Below are 20,764 nucleotides of genomic sequence, written 5' to 3' on the forward strand. Positions count from 1 at the left end.
TGACATGAGACAAAGTATATGTGAACTGCTGTATGAAAAGTGAATTTACTCTGTAAATCTTCACCCAAATCCTAATTAAAAAAAAAAATAAAAAAAAAAAAACAATTCCTAGAATTCATTCCAGAAAGCAGAAAATTCTGGTCTTTCATTAGGGACAGCTTTTGGCTTTTAATCAGATGAACAGGGTCAAAGAGTCAGGCAGCCAGGAGGACATAAACCTGGTCCCAGACTTTGGGCTTACAGTCGACTCATGAGTCATGCAGCTCTAGGCCTCATTTATGCAAATGATTCAGCTCAAAAGGAGTTTAGAGTAAATTCCAAATCAGCCGCCTTTAAAAAATATTCTTGGTGCCACACACCAGCCAGAAGTCTTTACAGAAAGTTTATAGATGTGTACATTGCTAACAAATAAGGGCGTCAGGTCACATGGGCCCTGTAAATGCAGTGCAGCTGTACGACCCTGTCACATGGGGACCATCCAATGCGTTTGTGTCCTGGGGAGAGGCACTGGCATTGCTCTCCTCTCCATGGAGCCTGAGTGGACCTGTGGTCTGGCAAAGCAGGACCACTCCATGCATACAGATTGTCCTCACTTGATATCATCACACAGAAATATGACTGCCTCCTCCCAACAAAACCTAGGTCAGCAGTAGAATATACTTTTAAATATTTCCCCGTCATGAAAGGACGGAATTAAAAGTACCATCTCAGACTCGCTAAGGTAAAATCTGAACTATTCCCCTTCAACCCTTGGCCATTCCAGGCAGAAACCTGGGAGGCAGCCCTGCCCTTCCTTTCCCCGATACACATACTACTGCTCATTATGTCGTATCAACTTTACCTTCAAACAAATTTGTCCCTGAAGGGAAAGCGAATTAATCTCTTCACGTCTCCCTTCCTTCTGACTGTACTTTCCTTCAGATGTCTGTTTCACACCTCAGTGGCCTCTCACTTCTCTCCCTACTGCACGCAGGCTCCCCTCTGATCCACCTTCCATGCTGCCTTCAATCTGATCCATCGATGCACTATTAACCACCCTTCAGGGGCTCCCATTATCTTCAGAATGAAGTCCATGCCCCCTATGACATGACCCTCTCTCCCCAGCCCCACCTACACCTGTGCTCCAGCTGTAAAGTCTATGAACAACTCCATAAAAAGATGTGCACACAAGTATCACAGCAGCTTTACTGAAGTTGGAAACAATCCAAATGTTATCCATTAGTGAATGTTTAAACAAATTATGGTATATTCATACAACTCCACAATAAAAGGAACAAATTTCTGACACACATTATATGGATAATCTCAGATATTATGCTGAGCAAAAGAGGTCAAAGAGAATATTCTGTATAATTACATTCATGTAACATCAAGAAGCAAAACTCATCTACAGTGATAGGTATTAGATCAGTGGTTGCCTGGGATAAGGGTGGAGGGAGGGAGACTGATTACAAGAGATATAGGGAATTTTCTGGAGAGAGAAAAATGTTCTTTATCTTGATTGGGGGGTTAGCTACATGGGGATTTACATTCATCAAAAGTTAATGTATAAATTTCATTGAATTAAAACCAAAACAAACCCAGTGCCTGAGTCAATTCCAAGTCATAGTCACCCTATAGGACAGAGTAGAACTACCCTGTAGGGTTTCCAAAGCTGTAAATCTACGGAAGCAGACTACCTCATCTTTCTCCCATGGAGCAGCCAGTGGGTTTGAACTTCCAACCTTTTGGTTAGCAGACCAATGCTTTAACCACTGTGCCACCAGAGCTCCTTTTCACTGAATTAAAAAAACCAACCAAACCAATTGCCATCGAGTCATACCAAGCCCCACTGGGTTTCCAACGTGGTAAATCTTTCTGGAAGTAGATTGCCCCATCTTCCTTTCATGGAGAAGCTGCTAGGTTTGAACTGCCGATCTTGTGGTTAGTAGTCAAATGCCTTAGGCACTGTGCCCCAGAGCTCCTTCTTCATAGCAATTTTATAAAGGTCTAATTCAATGAACAGTTATTCACTGAATCAGACCTTAATAAAACTGCTATTTAAAAATACCATTTAAGGAAATGCTATTTCCCCATATGTTCTGGTATTCCCTTGTGGCTTTATTTTCTACACAGGTGAACATTCTTCATCAAGAGTTTCATGCAGAACAATGAGCATAAGGAAAAATGTAATTATGAAAAAAAAAATTCTTTCTTCTAAACTAATAGTGTGGTTTTCTTAAAGAATGCCACCCTGCAGTTACACTGACTAGCAGCTGGCTGAAGGCCCAGCTCACCACGAGCTTCCAAATCTCTCATGTGTCTCTACCAATTTCCATTGGGCGGTCCCCATCTTCCATTCTGATGCCCCCTCCCACCTGTACCTCCAATCCTTGCTGAAGGAACCTGGTGGCATTTATGGTGGCCTTCAGTAACTGTATCTGTGATCCCTTAAGTTGGATCTATTACTTATAAAATGAGACAATAAATCCTAATTTTGGAGCTGGAAGGAACCAGGTTACAGTTAGAATTAAAATCTAAGGTCTATCCCAGGAATTCAGGACTGGTTAGTATAGAACCAAGATTAAATCTCAGGATAAGCTCACTCCCCTATGTTATGACCCCCAGGTTTATGTTCATGGAAACCAATTCACTGGTTTAGAGCTGAAGCATACGTATTGAGATGAAGAGCTTCTCACCTTGAGTCCTTTCTGAGCCAGAGCTCGTCGATAGTAAGCTTTCACGTTCCCGTCATCCATCTCAAGAGCCTTGTCACAGTCATACTTTGCCTCTTCAAACTGACACAGCTTCAAGTAACAGAGAGCTCTGGCATAATACAATGGAACTCAGGATTATAAAAGGGAAAGAGAGTGTGTCTATAAATTTAGAGAGTTAATAAAATTCAGAAAAAGTATCTCAGTAAGTCTGTTTCTCAACAAAGAAGTTCCAATTGAAACATAATGTTTTACACCAATTATGGCACTTCCTTGCAATACATGAACTTATGGCACTGGGGATACAGTTACAAATAAAATACAATCCTAGACATCAAGCTCAATTGGTGTAACACACTATACAAAAACATTGTTCCACATCCTTTGGTGAGTAGTGACTACGATCTTAAAAGCTTGCAAGCAGCCATCTAGATGCAATGATGGGTCTCTCCTCATCCAGAGCAAAGAAGAATGAACAAAACAAAAGACACCTGGAAACAGTTAGTCCAAGGGACTGGCAGACCATGTGATCCTCAGCCTATAAGACCATGAGACTAGAAGAGCTAGATGGTGCCTGGCTACCACTGTCAACCTCTCGGAGGGGGATCTATGTAGGAGATCTTGGATAGAGTAGGAGAACAATGTGGAATAAAACTCAAAACTATATATATACATATATAAAAGACCAGGTTTCCTGGTCTGATGGAACCCCTGAGACTATGGCCCTTAGCTGCCCTTCAGGTGTGGAATTGAACCCACTCCTGTGGCTTCCAGCCAAACAAAAGACAGGCATATGGGTTGAACATTTATTTATATTAGGTAGATATACCCCTTAGAGAGTGCAATCATGGGACAATAGAAGGGCTGTGTGTGCACAGGGAGACAGCTCAGAGGGCAGGAGTGCATGGGAGGGAAGGACACAGGGAAGAGGTAACTATGGGGAGGACATGGGAAGAGAGCTGTTACATTGTGGGAAATTGCAGTCAATGTCATGAGACAAAATGTATAGACTGTTATATGGAAAATGAAATTGCCCTGTAAACGTTCACCCAAATCATGATAAAAATTTTATAAAGAAAAAAATATATAGTCCTAGCTGTTAAAGAGGAGGCAGTAGAGTAGAGGAGACAGTTAAAAGAAGCAAACACAATAAAAACTGCACAGAATGCTCAGCGGACAAACAACGGACAACCTAGTAAGATCTGGTGGGACCAAGGTGGGGGCCATAGTAATTATGGAAGACTTCCTGGAAGAAGTGACATTTAAATTAAAACTCAAAGTATGAAGTGAGAAGTATCCAATGTAAAGGCACTGGGTTGGGGGCATTAAGATGGAGGAACACAGAGTGGAGGGTAAGGGGCCAGCCTAAGCAAAGGCTTATGGTGGAAGGCAACGTGGTTCTCTCAATGAGCTGAGAAAATTCCACAGCCAGAGTGCAGGGATGAGGCTGGAAATGTGGGCATTCCAGATCATGAAGGGCCTTATAAGTCATGGCAGGGAGGTTGAGCTTTATCCTGAGCTTCACAGAGATCCACTGAAGGGTTTTTAAACAGAGACTGACATTTTTCAGAAAGATCACCTGAGCTGCAGCTTGGAGAATGAGACCAGAGGGAACAGAGAGTTCAGGGCCATTGTTGGGGTGTTGCAGGCATCAGGAAGAAACAACAGTGGCTCAGAGCAGGAGAGAGACGGTGAGGGTGGGAAGGGTCACAGTGAAGAGATATTTAGGAAAATCAGGGTTTGCTGACTGACTGTTAAAGGGAGGTGTCAGTCGGGAATGAGAACCAGCAATGAGTGCAGAAGGTGGGGAAGGGTACTGGCCTGGAGCTCAGAAGATACAGAGTTGGGAGAGGATGACATGGCTCAGAAAGTTAGCAAAGAAAGAAAGGCACCTAGACCTCCCTAAGCCCAAGAATCTCAGGGAAGGACAAGCCTGTGGAGGGAGCAGAGCAGCTCCAGCCAAGGCAGCTGTCTGCCACTCAGCCTCGGCCGAGGGGCTTCAGGAAAACAGGGAGGCCAGTAATGCCCAATGCTGCCCAGGTTAAACAGGCCCGGAGGGGGGCAAAATCCGTCTGTTGGATTCAGTGACAACAAAAGTTTTTTAGCAAAAAGATTGTCAATAGAGGAGAATACGTACAAAAGCAAAGTGGCGAGAGCTTGAGGCAGAAAGAATTTATCTGAAATTGCTGGAAAACTCATGTTGTGAGTTTATTCCTCCTTGTTATCCCATACTCCGTCCACTCCCTAAACACTTCCATCACCATATTCTACATAGGAATCTTTTACCAAAGACGGTAAGGACGGCTCCTGACTAGAGTTTTACAACAGTCCGCCTGTTCCCAGTGCACACTGTAAAAGATGCCGGTTCCTTCCTTCAGTGCATCGGAAGAAAAAGAGCACTGCTCCCAAGACACGCCTCTGAAAAAGGCAACTGATTCCTCTTCCTACCACACTGGGCAATGCCCCACCCAGCTAGCTGCAAAGGCAAAAAAAGAAAAAAGACACAGAAGTACCAACATACTTGAAATGCCAATCAGAGCAAGACTGGCAAAGCAGCAACTGTGGCTCGCAGCAACCTGGTAACACGTGGACTGTATACATCACACCACCAGTTCTTCCCTCACCTCCTTTTCCCAGTCTCTCTAGAATTCCTGTGGTCCCATCACTTTGAAAAACACTCATTTAGTTAGCACAATTTGCTATATATAAACTCCCAGTACCATGGAAAGCAAACTTTGGCAATTAATATTTCTGTTTTTAAAAACAAAAAATAGGAACATAAGTAATGCATCAAGTTACAAAGAACTTGCCTGTTTGTATATATGGCACATTCCCTGGTAATCTTTAAGCACTCACTGTATTTACTAATGGCATCTGTATAGTTTTTGTCCTTTACACATTGATTTCCTTCTTCCTTTAGGGTTCTAAACATTTTTTCATCTATAGGACCAAAATAAAGAGAAAGAAAAAGAATTCATAAAAGCACCACCACAGACCTAAGAAATTCCTAGTACAAACTGACTTCACTACACACCATGCAGAGCTAAAGTCAAAACATTTGATATGAGTTAAAAATGTACTACATACATTGTATAACTATAAAATGACATGATTATTTTCAAGTTAGAAAATAAAATGCCAAGTAACCTCTGACTGGCAGGCCTTCTTTTCTCTCCTGGGATTCTAGAGATAGTAACACTAGCCAGAAAAGCCTCTGAGCCTGGAATCCAGCCAGGCCTGCAGCTATCCTACCTCTGGACTTTTCCACAATAAGCACCAATAAACATCCTTATTTGCTTAAGCCATTAAAGGTTAGGTTTCTGCTGGCAGTAACTCAAAGTCCCAACTTTTCATTTCCAGATTATTCCTATTATTGCACAGTGAGCCGACTTGGCTCTCTGCTTAGAATCTATTTCATGTGTTCAGGAGAAAGTGGCCCCTCAGATAAGGAGCCCAGGCCTGTGCCAATCAGTACATGGCATTTATTCATCAAAGGGATTTGCTCGGGAAGGAACACATGACCCAATTCAGGACAACAGAGTAACAGGATGAAGAAAGCTAGGGCTCTGGGGCAACGTATGTCCTCACTCTTAAATTAACGCAACCAAAAGCAATGGTGTCTCTCTCCCTTTGACATTAATATGTGTAGTGGTGAAGTCTAGAACTGCTACAGTTCTGTTGCTTCTGGCCAGAGTCTGAGCCCGGATGAGCCAGGATTGACTTTAGAGCCTGTCCCCCTTTTAGTTACATGACTAATATCTCACTTACAGTTCAAGCCAACATGTTTCTGTTATTTGCAACCAAGTTTTCCAACACACATAAAAGAGTATTAAAATTTAAAGTTTTAAACCTATGCAATGAATTTAACTACGGAGTTCCTTGATATGTACTAAAAATCTGTAACTTAAAATTTAAAATAAATCTTTCAATTTTGCAGTCTACCTAAGGCACTTGACTACTAACCAGAAGGCTGGTGGTGCAACCTACCAGCCATTCCTCAGAAGGAAGGTTGGGCAATCTTACTTCTTAGTGATACTGCCTTGGAAACCCAAGGAGGGATTGCTATGAGTCGGGGCCGACTCGACGGCACATAACAACAACAAAAACAAGAAATCTTCTGATAATCACACCATTGTCACTGAGTTGATTCCAACCCATAGTGACCCTATACGACAGAGCAGAACTGCTCAATAGGGTTTCCAAGGCTGTAATCTTTATGGAAACACTGCCACATCCTCCTCCCGCAGAGAGCTGGTGGATTTGAACTGCCAGTGTTTTGGTTATCAGCTGAGTGCTTAGTCACTGCGTCACGAGGGCGCCTCATCTTCTGAGAGATGTACTAAATTTACACCACTATAACCTTGGAATGTAAATGATAATCTTATTTCTCTCTCTGCACAAAGTTGTATGAAATGTTACTCAGTTAATTCTTCATCTTTTGTTTCAAATCACAGATTTCTGCCTAATGTTTCATATGTCAACTCACACAATGGCTGTCAAATGATACTTCTCATAAAATGTCCTGGTGTACAAATCCCAAAACAGGACAGTACAGAGGATTTCTCCCCCAATTTGCTCTAAGACTTTCCTCAAAACTTTTCTTCCCCTGTATTTTTTTTAAACCTCTGGTATCCATTCTAATAATCAGTCAACAAACATGGACAGAAAAACTCAGAAAGAGTTGATTATACTTATGCTTATGATTTTTCTATCATTTGTCTATAGTTTAGATGGTATGTGCATTTTGTTAATAATAAATGTTATTGTTAGGTGCCACGGAGTTGGTTCCAACTTACAGCAACCCCATGTACAACACAATGAAACACCACCTAGTCCTGCGCCGTCTTCACAATCACTGCTATGCTTGAGCCCATCCTCATACCTACCTGTTGAGGGTCTTCCTCTTTTTCGCTGGCCCTCTACTTTCCCAAACATGGTGTCCTTCTCCAGCAACCGGCCCCTCCTGACAACGTGTCCAAAGCACATGAGATGAAGTCTGGCCAATGAAGTCTGGCCATCCTTGCTTCTAAGGAGCATTCTGGCCGTACTTCTTCCAAGACAGATTTGTTAATTCTTCTGGCAGTCCATGGTATACTCATTATTCTTCTCCAAAACTATAATTCAAAGGCACCAGTTCTTCTTCAGTCTTCCTTATTCACTGTCCAGCTCTCACACGCATATGAGGCTACTGAAAATACCATGGCTTGGGCCAGGTGCACCTTTGTCTTCAAAGTGACATCTTTGCTTTTTAACACTTTAAGAGATATTTTGCAGCAGATATACTCACTAAATAAATAGTAATAATAATAAATAGCTTCCCTTTATTGAGCAAATACTTTGTTCCAAGCCCCATTAATAATGGACTCTAGAAAATTAGAGATATTCACGATTTTCATAAGGATGCTAAACTGTCTAAAAGCACTGGCAGATGTTCCCTGCCTCTTTTTTCTAAGCAGTGATGAGGATAAGGGTCTAACACCAGCCATTCAGATAGCAGGGCTCAGGAACCTCACTGACTCTTCCAAATAAAGCCCAACCTCAGAAGTACCTGGAGTTCCTAAGCAGGCAGGTGAAATGAGGCCTCACCTGGCTTTAAAGCTCAGAAAACATGAGTTAAATCATGTTCCTTTAACTCTTACTAAGCATAAAGTAAGGAGCTCTGGTAGCATAGTGCCTAAGGCACTTGACTGCTAACCAGAAGGCTGGCGGTTCAAACCCACCAGCCACTCCTTGGAAGGAAGGCTGGGCAATCTACTTCCGTAGTGATATTGCCTCGGAAACCCAAGGAGGCTGGCTATGAGTTGGGGCCGACTCGACGGCACATAACAACAACAACCTGCATAAAGTAACAAGGCAGACACTATGGGAATATGGATAAGGTAACAACTATGATATACGAGGAAGGCGGTACCTGCTATGGAGTTATGTTGTGGGGTGTTTTACTGTCATTTAAAATACATTGATTATATTACTTTAGCCTTGCAACATCAATAGTCTATTATTATTAATAATACTGCTAACATAGGCTGGCAATTGAAGTCCACCCAAAGGACCCCTGGAAGAAAGGCCTGGTGATCTGCTTCCATAAAAGCAGCCATTGAAAGCCCCGTGGAGCACAGTTCTACTCTGACACACTCAGGGCTGCCATGAGATGGTACAAAAAGGGTACGCAGGAGCCATCCTCTGATCTCCTTCAACTTCAAGAGGGGGAGAGAATCACCATCAGCAGCACAAGGCTTAGACATGCCACCCCCCACCAGCCTTTTTACCAATTCCAACACCACTCATCCTTCCCATGGCACTCACTGCTACTCTGCTATGTTTGATAATTCATTGCAGTGGCCACACAGAACTCACAGACAATCCTCATAATTATGAGGTTTATTAGGAAAGTAACAGACTGCAACTCAAGTTCAGGAATCTGCTCAGGATACAATCTTCAATCAGGAGTCTCCCCTATGCCCTCACGCATGCCCTCAGGCCCCTGGCCTCAGTTTGGCCTCTGCCTTGCTTGGCCAAGTGTGTTACAAAGCTTTTAGCTTTGCCGACAGCTACACCTACGTGCACCCAGTATCAACAGCAAGCCTCCTGCCCAAGGGCACTCAGCTTTCTCCCTCCACGGGCTAGAAGGCCCGCTGCTCTGTCTCGTGCCTCTTGGTTCCATTGCCATCATCTCTCAGCCAAGCGTCTCTGCCAAGAAGGTCCTGCGCAGGTATCTCAGGTCCAAGGACATGTTCCACTCCTACACCAGCTCTTCTCTTGATGGCAGTGAAATTCCCTCTTTCACCTCTAAGAGGGCTCATTTTAAGCCCAGCAGCATAGCAAAACTAACCAATACTCTACTCTAGAGTTCCATACACCTTATTTGCATGGTCCCACCCAGTAATCTGGTGGAAGTCATAAAGACTTATGACTTACGACATAAAGATAGAAAAGCCATAGCAAGTAATTCATTGCACTGCAAATGGAGTTGACTTGACAGCAACCGGTACAGGGTTTACAAAGTAAGCAAATGTACTAAGTATTTTACATGCATATCTTCATTTATTCTTGACAACAACCCCATGAGATAGTTATTAGTATTTTCTCCCTGTTATATACTCTAGGACACTGGAGATGTGAAGCAACTTCTTAGATTACATACTAAAGGAAGGTTCAATTCAGGTCTGGTGCCTGTAAACTCACACTTTATGCTCTAATCCTTCTGCTTTACTGTGAAAACACGCACACACACACGACTCAAGATAACCTTCAGAAGAAACGAGTGGAGGCTTCCACACCTGGGATGTCTGGTTGGTGATGGCTGCTGGAATCTCCTGCTTGGGCTGAGGTTGTCTCTGCAGCAGGATGCCAAGCTCGCAACTGGGCAGAAGTGGGCACAGATGGGATGGGTGACAGCTTCTCTCGCCAGTTGGGTCCATCCAGATCCATTAAAAGTCTTGTTATTCTAAAAAGAAAATGAGTTTTCTCTATTGATCATGCAGTTTGCTTTTTATATCACTGAAGGTCATAATCAAAAGTAAGATTTATAAATGCTATGCAAATGTGTAGAAGCTCTGGTAGCATAGTGCCTAAGGCACTTGACTGCTAACCAGAAGGCTGGAGGTTCAAACCCACAAGCCACTCCTCAGGAGGAAGGCTGGGCAATCTACTTCCATAGTGAGACTGCCTCAGCAGCACGTAACAACAACATGCAAATGTGTACTTCCTTGTAGAAAACATACAATCTTGAGGAATTTTCTGTCCACACAGATTACAAAGCCTTCAAAAGAATGATTAGAAGTTGCCACACACTATGTACATTTAAACCATTTTTTAGTTAAAAGAGAAAATGGAGATATTTCTAATTTGCTAAAAAAAAAAAAAATTCATGTCAATATAATAAAATCTTAACTTTTCAAAAAGTGAAATATAAAATTAAACTTTAGGAAGTCTAGGAGAAATGTCTCCTCTAATATTTTAATAGAAGCATTAAATTGATACTATATTACATTACTGAGAATAATTAAAGGCATTTTAGAATATCTGTGTCTAAACTGTATATTGAAGAAATAAAAAACAAGTGGACAAAACTGACTGCTATAACTGAGAGGGGTTTGCTGTTATGTGGCATGCTGCTTTTTGTTAAAATATTAACATGTGGTTGAGACAGTCTTACTTTGTATTTTCTTTCCATCTCTAAAATAACCCAGTTTCATTGTGAACCAAGATGAAAGAATGGGATATTGAGTCCACTACCAGGGCCCTGTGTATTGACAACATTTACTAATGGCCATCATATAATCCTGATCACTTTCTCATTACTTTAAACTTAAAATCAATGATCACTTTCTCATTACTTTAAACTTAAAATGTCATACTTACATTTAAAAACAAAATTGAACTATGTCTTTGGGATGAATCTGGTTAAAAAAAAAAAAAAAAAAGGTGTTTCTGAAGACTGAGAAGGTTCACTGGTAATTAGTAGAATGCACTCAACTTAGTTACCTCAGGAGTTTCCTACACTCTTTGAGGGAGAAATTTTTGTATTTATATAGAGACTAATGTAATACGTATACTTTCCCTACAGTTTCTCAGTGAAATGTGAATATCTGATCTTTGATTATGATAACCAAATCTCATCTTATTTTAGCTAAAGATAAATCTGGAAATTAATGTATAACTATCCATAGCTGTAGAAGAAAAAGAAGCTTTAGGAAAAGAATTTTCAAGCACAACTTGTATTACCAGCAGAGAGGAAGGAAGAAGCAGCTGAAAAGAGATGATGTGTTGCCAGGGAGTAAATAAGTATGTGCAGGGGAATTTAACATATAAGTTCCTGGAGAGGAAGAAAGGAATATGGTTAATGGAAGAAAGAAAACAAAATAAGCACCAATGTTTAAATAAAATAATAATAATAGTAAGCCGCTGCTCTTTAATTTTCCACAACAAACTAGGAATAGATGGAAAAGCAAATATGAGATTCACAAAAAGGAAAAGTTTTAAAAAAATTTTTAAAAATAGTTATTTATGAAAAAGCATATATGGCAAAATTTGCATAAGCTTCCTTATCTTCCCTTCAGATGAATATCAACAACAATGATTCAATTAAAAAAGGCTGACTCTTAAAAGTCAATCTGTCTGAAAGAACCAGGTTAAGTACATATAAAAAGCGTAATACAGAAGCTGTAGAGGTGAATAATCATGGTCTCTTAGTCATGCTATTTTTCCCTTGTAGCCGTCCAACCTATTCCCAGTAAACTCCATTTCCTAAAACCTTTGTACCAGGTCCCTCTATGTCAGATACTCTTCAGGTGTCTTCGCACTTTATTGCAAGAGAACCTTTAACCGTGTGTGTGAAGATCCTACTTTACCTGAATATCTTGGGAACTACCAGGCAGAGCTCTGGTAGAGTAGTGCATAAGGCATCTGACTGCTAACCAGAAGGCTGGCGGTTCAAACCCACCAGCCACTCCTCAAAAGGAAGACTGGGCAATCTACTTCCATAGAGATACTGCCTCAGAAATCTAAGGAGTCGTCACCAGAGTCAGAATCAACTTGATGGCAGTAAGTTAAGTTTTTTTTGGTTTTTTTGCCAGGTAGAGAATGGGACAGATTAAAAGCAAAGCCCTTAAGCATATGAGGGAACTATTATGTTGAAGAACACATTTTTATTGAAGATATCTACTATATGGGGCACTGGAGCTACAAAGATGTTTGGTAAACCATAATTCCTTCAAGAAATACCAAGAGAGAAAGAATTTTAAAGAGAGAGAGACCATACATGACCATATACCATACACTTCATACAATATACCAGAATTAACTCAAAATGAATCAAAGACCTAAATATAAGAACTAAAACCATAATTCTCACATCTTTGGTTTTTCAGAAGAAAACACAGGGGTAAAGCTTCAGGACTTTGTTTTTGGCAATAGATACTTAGATATTCACCAAACTCCCATTTCACCAAAAACAGGAATAACAAAAGATAAAACAAACTGGATTGCATTAAAATTAAAGTTTCTTGTGAATCAAAGGACATTATCAAGAAAATGAAAAGAAAACCTAAAAAAATGGGTAAAATATTTAGAAACCATGCAGCTAATAAAGGTTTAATATCCCAAGTATGTAAAGAACCCCTACAACTCAATAACAAAAAGTTAAACAACCCAATTAAAAACAGGCCAAGGATGTGAACAGACATTTCTCCAAAGAAGATATACAAATGAGCAATAGGCATGTGAAAAAATGCTCAATATCATTAGCTGTTAGGGAAATTTAACTCAAAACCACAATGAGATATTATTCACACTCACCAGGATGCCGATGATCAGAAAAACGGCAAATAACAGACGTAGCATGTAGAGCATTAGAACCTCATCCATTGCTAGCGGGAATGCAAAATGGTGGCACTGCAGTGGAAAACACTTTGGCAGTTCCTTAAAAAGTTAAACGTAGAATTACTGTATCAATCAGCAATTCCACTCGTAGGTGTACACTCCAAAGACTTGAGAGAAAGGACTCAAACAGATACCTGTACACCAATGTTCAATCCAGCACTATTAAGAAGAGCCAAAAGGTGGGAACAACCCAATTGTCTATAAACAGATAAGTGGGTAAATAAAATGTAGTATATACATACGATGGAATATTATTCAGCTAGAAAAAAAATGAAGTTCTGATACATGCTGTGACATGGGTGGACCTTGAAAACACACTAAGTGAAATAAGCCAGACACAAAAGAACAAATATGCACTTACATAAAATATCTACAATAGGCAAATACATAGATGAGTGGTTACCCAGGGCTAGGGGAAGGGAAGAAAGAAGTTACTGCTTAATGAGTACTGAGTTTCTCTTTGGGGTGAAACAGACACAAATGATGCAAAACAGAGGCACAAATGAAGAAAGAGCAGATCACACGGAGTGATTTTTTTTTTTTTTTTTCCTGTGCAGCAAAGAGCCTGGTGAGTTACCAGATAAGATCACCTCACTTCACAAGCTAGAGATAAGGAAGCTGTGAATGTCTGAGGTTTGAGCTAGTCCACGCTGCCACATATAGACAATATATATCCCTCCTTCTTCTGCTCAGGCTGGGACTCGACAGGTTCCACAGGACCACAAAGTGGATGCTGTCTGCTCTGTTTTGCCTACAACAGGCCAGGACCATGTGCAGAGGTAAGACATGATTTAAAAAGAGATTCATCCAAAATATGCCCATTCTCATTTTCGATAATTTTGCTCAAGGTCCCCTCGCTTTCTATCAGCCACTTTCTATCAGCGTCTTTCAAAGACCATCTCAAGTGTTCTCTAACTAGGAAGACATTCCAAACAGCCATACCCCACACAAATAGAACACACAGACTTTCCCTATAGTTTCTTACAATGGAAAGTCAATATCTGATCTTTGGTAATTATAAAAAAGGTGGCCTGAACTCTCCACCACCGCCACCAAGCTTACTGTCTTATCATCTCATACTTGGGAAAATCTGTCTTGTGTTAAGTTATCCACCGCACCACCCCAAACCACCCCAGTTAGATTTGAGTCAGCTTACGACAGAGACCATGTCATTTTCCCCCCTTTTTTGGGGAAAGTGGAACATGGTGCAGTAGGCCAGCATTAGCACAGTGTAGCACTTAAATACTTGAGACTATGCTCTGGGCAGAATGGGATCAGACAGTATTATACGTAACTGGAAATGTTATCCAACTAGGACTTTCCATATTCCACCTGAAAGCAACTTAGGAAGTCGGAAAATTTTTACCTTCCCATTCTCACTCAAGGGGTAAATAGGTCATAATTAGGTCCAAACTCCTTGCCATTTCAGCATTATAAATTAATACTTATCATAGGTGAGTGTCTATTTACAAGGGCATATAACACAAATATCTGGAAGGCTCATGAAGACATCTGTTCTCCTGAGGAGAAGCAACAGATACGCTTCCAATGACACATCTACAGACATCTGCAAAGACTGTTAACAGAAGATTCAAAATGGCACTTTTCACTACATTTTTGGATCTAATCCTATAATTAATACTGATTTATGACATCAATGAAAACACTTTCCTAACCCCACAGACATATACAAACTTTAAATTATATCTGTACATTCTGAGCACGAGATATGAGTTACACCTGTGTTGTTAAAAAAAAAAAAAAAAGAACATTCACTGAATGTGGTAAGAAATGGACCAGAGAGCAAACAATATGAAGCAGTGAGAGAACAACTCAAAATGTATTAAAGGACAGTTAGAAATTAAGTTGGAGAGAGAGAACCACTTAGCTTTAATGGTGTAAAAAGAAGGCAATCATTCATATAAAATACAGAACTGACATGTTTACAGTTAGACATCTTTCTTGAACGTGAAGGAGAAAAAAATCTAACTCCATTACAAAATAAGCAGCCCTTCATTGGCTGGCTCAGGTGACGTTACCTGTTAATACTGTCATTTGCTATCTGGATTCCACAATCTATCTGCAACACTGTTTTGTAATCCACATACGCTTTCCGATACTGCTCTAAAGTTTCATAGGCCATTGCTCGTCGCAGAAGAGGTTTGATTGAGAACGGATGAAGTTCCAGAGCCCTAAAGAAACAAAGATATTACAAATTATTTACTCTGCAAATTACTCCTCCGTTTACACTTAGCGGAATGTACCTTGCAGTATGGTTGTTGTTTAGTTGCTGTAGAGCCAAATCTAACTCATGGTGACCCCACATGTGCAGAATAAGGTGCAGAAAACTCCACAGGGTTTTCAAGCCTGTGACCTTTCAGAAGCACATCACCAGGCCTGTCTTCTGAGGTGCCTCTCTGTGGGTCTGAACTCCTTCTGGCTAGTAATCCAGAGCTTAATCATTTGTGCCCGTCTAGGGATTCCCAAATATGTACAAGTCTAATAATTTATCTCAGGTAGCTGGTACATATCGGTTAGGCAAGCCAATGCCAGTGCTCTCTGGAGATTCCTCATTCCCACTGAGACACTGGGGTCCCTGGGTGCCTCTCACACTCCTCTATGTCCCGAAAGAGCCCAGTACAGTATCAGGCACAGAGCAGACTTTCCACAGACGCTTGTTACTGGCAGATTAAAGAAGAAATTCTTGTTTGCACCTGTCTATTTAATAATTTAATTCTGTTCTTAGCACAGAACCATAAAAATCCGAATTCTGAAAATCAGCTTTCTAAAATTTAATAGTTAATTATGACTTACTTGCTGAAAAAGGGCTTCAAATACTGACCAGATGGAAGAAAGGAATTAAACATACAATGATTTCTTTAAATCATGGATTTTCACTTTGAATTTTTTAGTCTATGAAGTGTTTCCAATGTCACTGAAGACATATTTCAAGGTATGTCCTTTGGTTTTGTTTGAAACAACTGCTTAAAGCTACTTCACTATTTAATGTACTTCATTATATTCTGAAACAAAGCATACAATCAAAAGATTGTATTTATGAAAGAAAACCACTGTACTCTTGCTTTAACAAAATTCACTGGAGCTGTGAAGAAGTAGCCTTTGCAGAGAGCATGTGAAGTCCATACTTTCTATATAGTCTACTAATACCCACACCAGACTGTCTTCACTAAGGACTGCAGGTTTGCTCTTTCTGTTAACTCTTATGCTACAGGCAATTTGTATGTCAAATATTTAACTTGCTTCAGGGGAAGTGTGAGTAAGTGCTGCTTTGTTTAACTTGTTCCAATAGTCTTAGCAATCTGCTGTCTAGTCCTGTCTACAATGATTTGGCAAGGAGGAAGAGGTGATAAGAGTATCTATTTATGCTAGCCACTGCAGATGTTCCATCTAATCTCACAACAAATCTGCAAGGTAAACATTAGTATGTTCACTCTGCAAGTGAGGCAGCTGAGAGACACATGGAGCGATCTGCACATATGTCAGAATTTTTGAAGTAAAGCTTCACAAAGGCAAATCTGGCCTGAGCACTGTATTCCAGCACCTCGATCAATGCCTGAGCCACGAGAGGCACTCAGTCTTCAGAGCCTACATTCTTTCTACCACAAACATACATATAACACTGCAAGTGAAGGAAGCATGAGTCATTTGCCACCATGACTCATTTATAACTCTCCTATCCTGCCCTTTAACCCACTGCCATCAAGCAGATTCCAACTCATAGAGGGACCCCATCTAGATACTCAATTACACACACGGTGCACATCTCAAGTGTGTACTGTGGAAGTTAGTCTAGAAATGTTGATAAACCTAATCAGCATCATTTCTCTGAAAATTATTCAATTTTTATCATCCAGTAGTTAAGATGTGAGTGACTTTAATTATCTTCTTTGTGCTGTACTAGATTTTTATATTTCTCTATGAATAGGTGTTACTTTTGTAATCAGTAAGTTATTTTAAAAAGTGAAATTAAAATCACGTGAAATATTTAAACATTAAAAAATCAATTCCGACAATATGGGCAAAGTCAGCACCACGTGACCAAGCAAAGGAAGACACCGAGAAGCACAGAAAATGAAGGACAATTACGGTAAATTCTACAATGCATGCAACCCTGCAACAACACTAACAACAAACAATAATTTGTGAGTGGAATACTGAAAGTACCATGGGCTGCCCAAAGAACGAACAAGTCTGTCCTGGAAGAACTACAGCCAGAATGCTCCTTGGAAGTGAGAATGGCTAGACTTCATCTCACCTACTTTGTTCATGCTGTCAGAGGGGGCCATTCCCTGGAGAAGGGCATCATGCTTGGTAAAGTGGAGGGTCAGCAAGAAAGGGGAAGGCCCTCAATGAGATGGAGTGACACAGTGGCTACAACAATGGGCTCAAATATAGCAACGATTCTGAGAGTGGCATGAGACTGGGCAGTGTTTCGTTCTGTTGTACACAGGGTCACCATGAGTTAGAGCCGACTCAATGGCACCTAACAACAATAGGTATGGGAGGTCGTATTGAGAATATACTCGTGTGCATATATAGGTATGGTTGTGGATATTTCTACATACGTATTTGCAAGCACTGCATGTACATCCATATATATAGTAGAGCACATAAGGAGCATGGTTAGGGAAACTTCTTAGACATAACCAAACACCTTGCAGTACTGAGCTACTGGATTTGAAGGCTAAGGATCTAGACTTGGGGAACATCTAGGTTAACCAGCATAACATAGTTCATAAACATAACATTCAACATCCTACTTTGGTCAGTAGCATCTGGGGTCCTAAAAGCTTGCAAGTGGTCATCTAAGATACAACTATTGGTCTCTTATCATCTGGAGCAAAGGAGAAGGAAGAAAACCTAAGACTCCAGGAAGCAATTAGTCCAAAGACTAATAGCCCACACGAACCACAGCCTCCTCTAACCTGGGACCAGAAGAACTAGATGGTGCCTGGCTACCACTACTGACCGCTCCGAACAGGAACATAATAAAAGATCCTGGTTAGGGTGGTTGAAAAATGTAGAACCCAATTCAAATTCATAAAAAAAGACCACTCTTACTGGTATGATGGAAACTGGAAGAAACCCTGAGAATACTGCCCTAAGACAACCTGCTCAATTAGAACTGAAGCCACTCTCTGAGTCCACCTTTCAACCAAATAACAGACTGGCCTATAAAATAAACATCACCACCAAAAAGGCAACATCTGCCTAAAAGCAAAAATGGGAAGGTAGGGAGGGGTAGGGGACCTAGACAAATGAAAAGCAGGAACTCAGGGTGGAAATGGGAAGGGTGCTGACACATTGCGGAGGTCACAACCAGTGAAATGGAACAATCTGTGCATGATCAACTAAATGGAAAACTAATTTTCTTCGTAAACTTTCACCTAAAGTGCAATAAAATGTTAAAACAAAAAAAGATTCCTGAGGATCAGGACTCATCACCTGTACCACTACCTTCAAATTTTTAACTTTTTAATGTGCTCTGGATAAAAGTTTACAGAACATATCAGTTTTCCATTCAACATAGACACATTTTGTTTCATGCTACTGATTGCAATCCCCAGAATGTAACAGCAATAATCCCAATCATTCCTTCTTTCCTATCCCTTCCTGCTTTCTAAACTTTGGGCAAATGCTGCCCTTTTGATCTGCAATGGGGGATTGCTCTAAGGAGGACCTTGGTGTTACTGTTCACCTTATATATAGACTTGTCTATTATTGGGCTGAAAGTTGAGTCACGGGGGTGGGAGAGTTCAGCTCCAGGCTTTAAGACCATCTTGGACTCCCTCCTGGGTCTACAGTGAATGCAAGGCCATAGTCCCAAGGGTTCCAACACTCTCTTATCTGACCAGGGCCTGGTCTTTTAAGATACTGAATTTTGTTCCACATTTTTCTCCCACTCTATCCAGGACTTTCTATTGTTGTTCCTTTCAGAGCAGTCAACTACTCTAAAAGTTTAGGGGAGAAGCCATGGTGACATAATGGTTAAGCACTCGACTGTCAAAAGGTTGGCCGTTTGGACCCCCAGTGGCTCCACGGGAGAAAAGACCTGGTGATCTGCTTCCACAAAGATTTAACCAAGAAAACCCTGTGTTCCACTCTTATCACATGGGGTCACTATGAGGTGAAAATCCAGCTGACGACACCTAACAGCTTTAGGTGATATGAACTTCATTAAGAGAGATGAGGAAGATGTTTCCCTCTCAGGGCCACTGGCTACCTCCATTTCACAGCACACCGCCCAACATCCAAGGTGCCACTTATCAAGATGGACTTGAGCCAGTCTGGGAATGTAAAACTGAGTGAGATGATGCATTTAATTTTTAGCACCTCCCAGCCTAGAAAATGTTTCTTTTCTTTAACCACAATGCTGAAAATGAATATAAGCTTATGAATGGAAATTCCATTAAGGAAAATGAGTGTGTATTTATAAAACAAAACAAACAGGATTTATAAACCAGAGTTTATATAGTGGGATTTCTATTAAAGTTAACATAGTTAAGACTTTTAAAAGGTCTTCTAATTTCAAGTTGCTATGAGTCAGAATCAACTCAAGGGCAATTAACAACAATAATTTAAAGCATGCCAGAGAGTAGCAAAGACAAACAAAAGCAGACAAATACTAGCCAACATACAGTGATAGTCTCTCCAAATATGCTCAACAGAAAGTCACCGAAAATTTTTTGGTGTGGTTCAATGACCTAAAAGGCTCTCAAACAGAATGGGAAAAACAAGTATTTTTTTTTAGTTGATAAGAATGATGAGAAGAAAAAGTACTGTATTTTTACACAAATGACGTGTTACACGTTTCAGGTTTTTTTGCGAACCATGTAACCCCTTCACGTGTCAGTTTCTTATGTGCTGTGTAGGTAATATGCATGTGCATGTTATTTATGTGGACAAGTTATATGGGAAAATACCGTGATTTCTAGAATAATGGTTTTCATACTTATGTTTAGGCAACATAACCCTTTTTCATGCTTCACATCTAAAAGTTTAAAACAGAAACATGAAGCTGCTGTGGTGAGGAGGTGGGTAGGGCGTGGAACCCCATGAGCATCTTCCAAGAACATCCCTCTATGCATCCTACACTCTGAACAGTGATTCTCCAAACACGCCCTCAGGAAACACCACATACCCACGAGGGGGTCTCAAGAGTTCATACATTTACAATCAAACAGTTTTTTCCAAATTCAATAAAAGTTACTCTACTAGGTAAGACACCCTCTTTCCCTTTAAGTTTTGTCCCCATGAGTTTTTCTTTTTAGTTGTTTGACTCTGGTTAACTCTGATAATAAGGCTTCATGGAACACAATGCAACTCTTCTAGGAGCAAACAGAATTAACTAAAAAACTAAAAAATAAGCTTCCTTTAAAATGTATGCAACCTTTTTGAGATAAAGATATAGTCATATCTTAATAAGCGGAAGATATAAAGATATAGAAAATGCAGTCATTTCTTCTAATTATTCTTAGTTCACATGGGTTTGAATACATCCATATTGCAATGTGTTCTCAAAAGCATACCATATACCTAGAACTATACAGTTTCTCAAGGAAAATTTAGGGTCAAACTTAAGGGCCCTAATATATGGTATAAATAGACTACCAAGCATAATTCAAAATGCACCAACAGCAGAAGAGAAGCCAGATGATTGGGACCTT

The 20,764-nt window shown here is 40.4% G+C and overlaps 1 protein-coding gene across 1 annotated transcript in view; it reads right to left on the bottom strand.

Moving 5' to 3' along the window:
• SPAG1 (sperm associated antigen 1) overlaps window positions 1-20,764 on the bottom strand; it is an 87,840-nt gene that overhangs the window by 22,168 nt on the left and 44,908 nt on the right. Inside the window, exons 13-16 of the mRNA XM_007934830.1 lie at window positions 15,116-15,268; window positions 9,974-10,140; window positions 5,504-5,633; window positions 2,679-2,805 (exon numbers count right to left, since the gene is read on the bottom strand). Coding sequence (XP_007933021.1) covers window positions 2,679-2,805; window positions 5,504-5,633; window positions 9,974-10,140; window positions 15,116-15,268 — 577 coding nt within the window. The remainder of the gene's footprint in view (window positions 1-2,678; window positions 2,806-5,503; window positions 5,634-9,973; window positions 10,141-15,115; window positions 15,269-20,764) is intronic.

This window comes from Orycteropus afer, unplaced genomic scaffold, assembly GCF_000298275.1.
Source record: "Orycteropus afer afer isolate SDZICR_OR568_19922 unplaced genomic scaffold, OryAfe1.0 scaffold00021, whole genome shotgun sequence".
Taxonomy (NCBI): Eukaryota; Metazoa; Chordata; class Mammalia; order Tubulidentata; family Orycteropodidae; genus Orycteropus; species Orycteropus afer.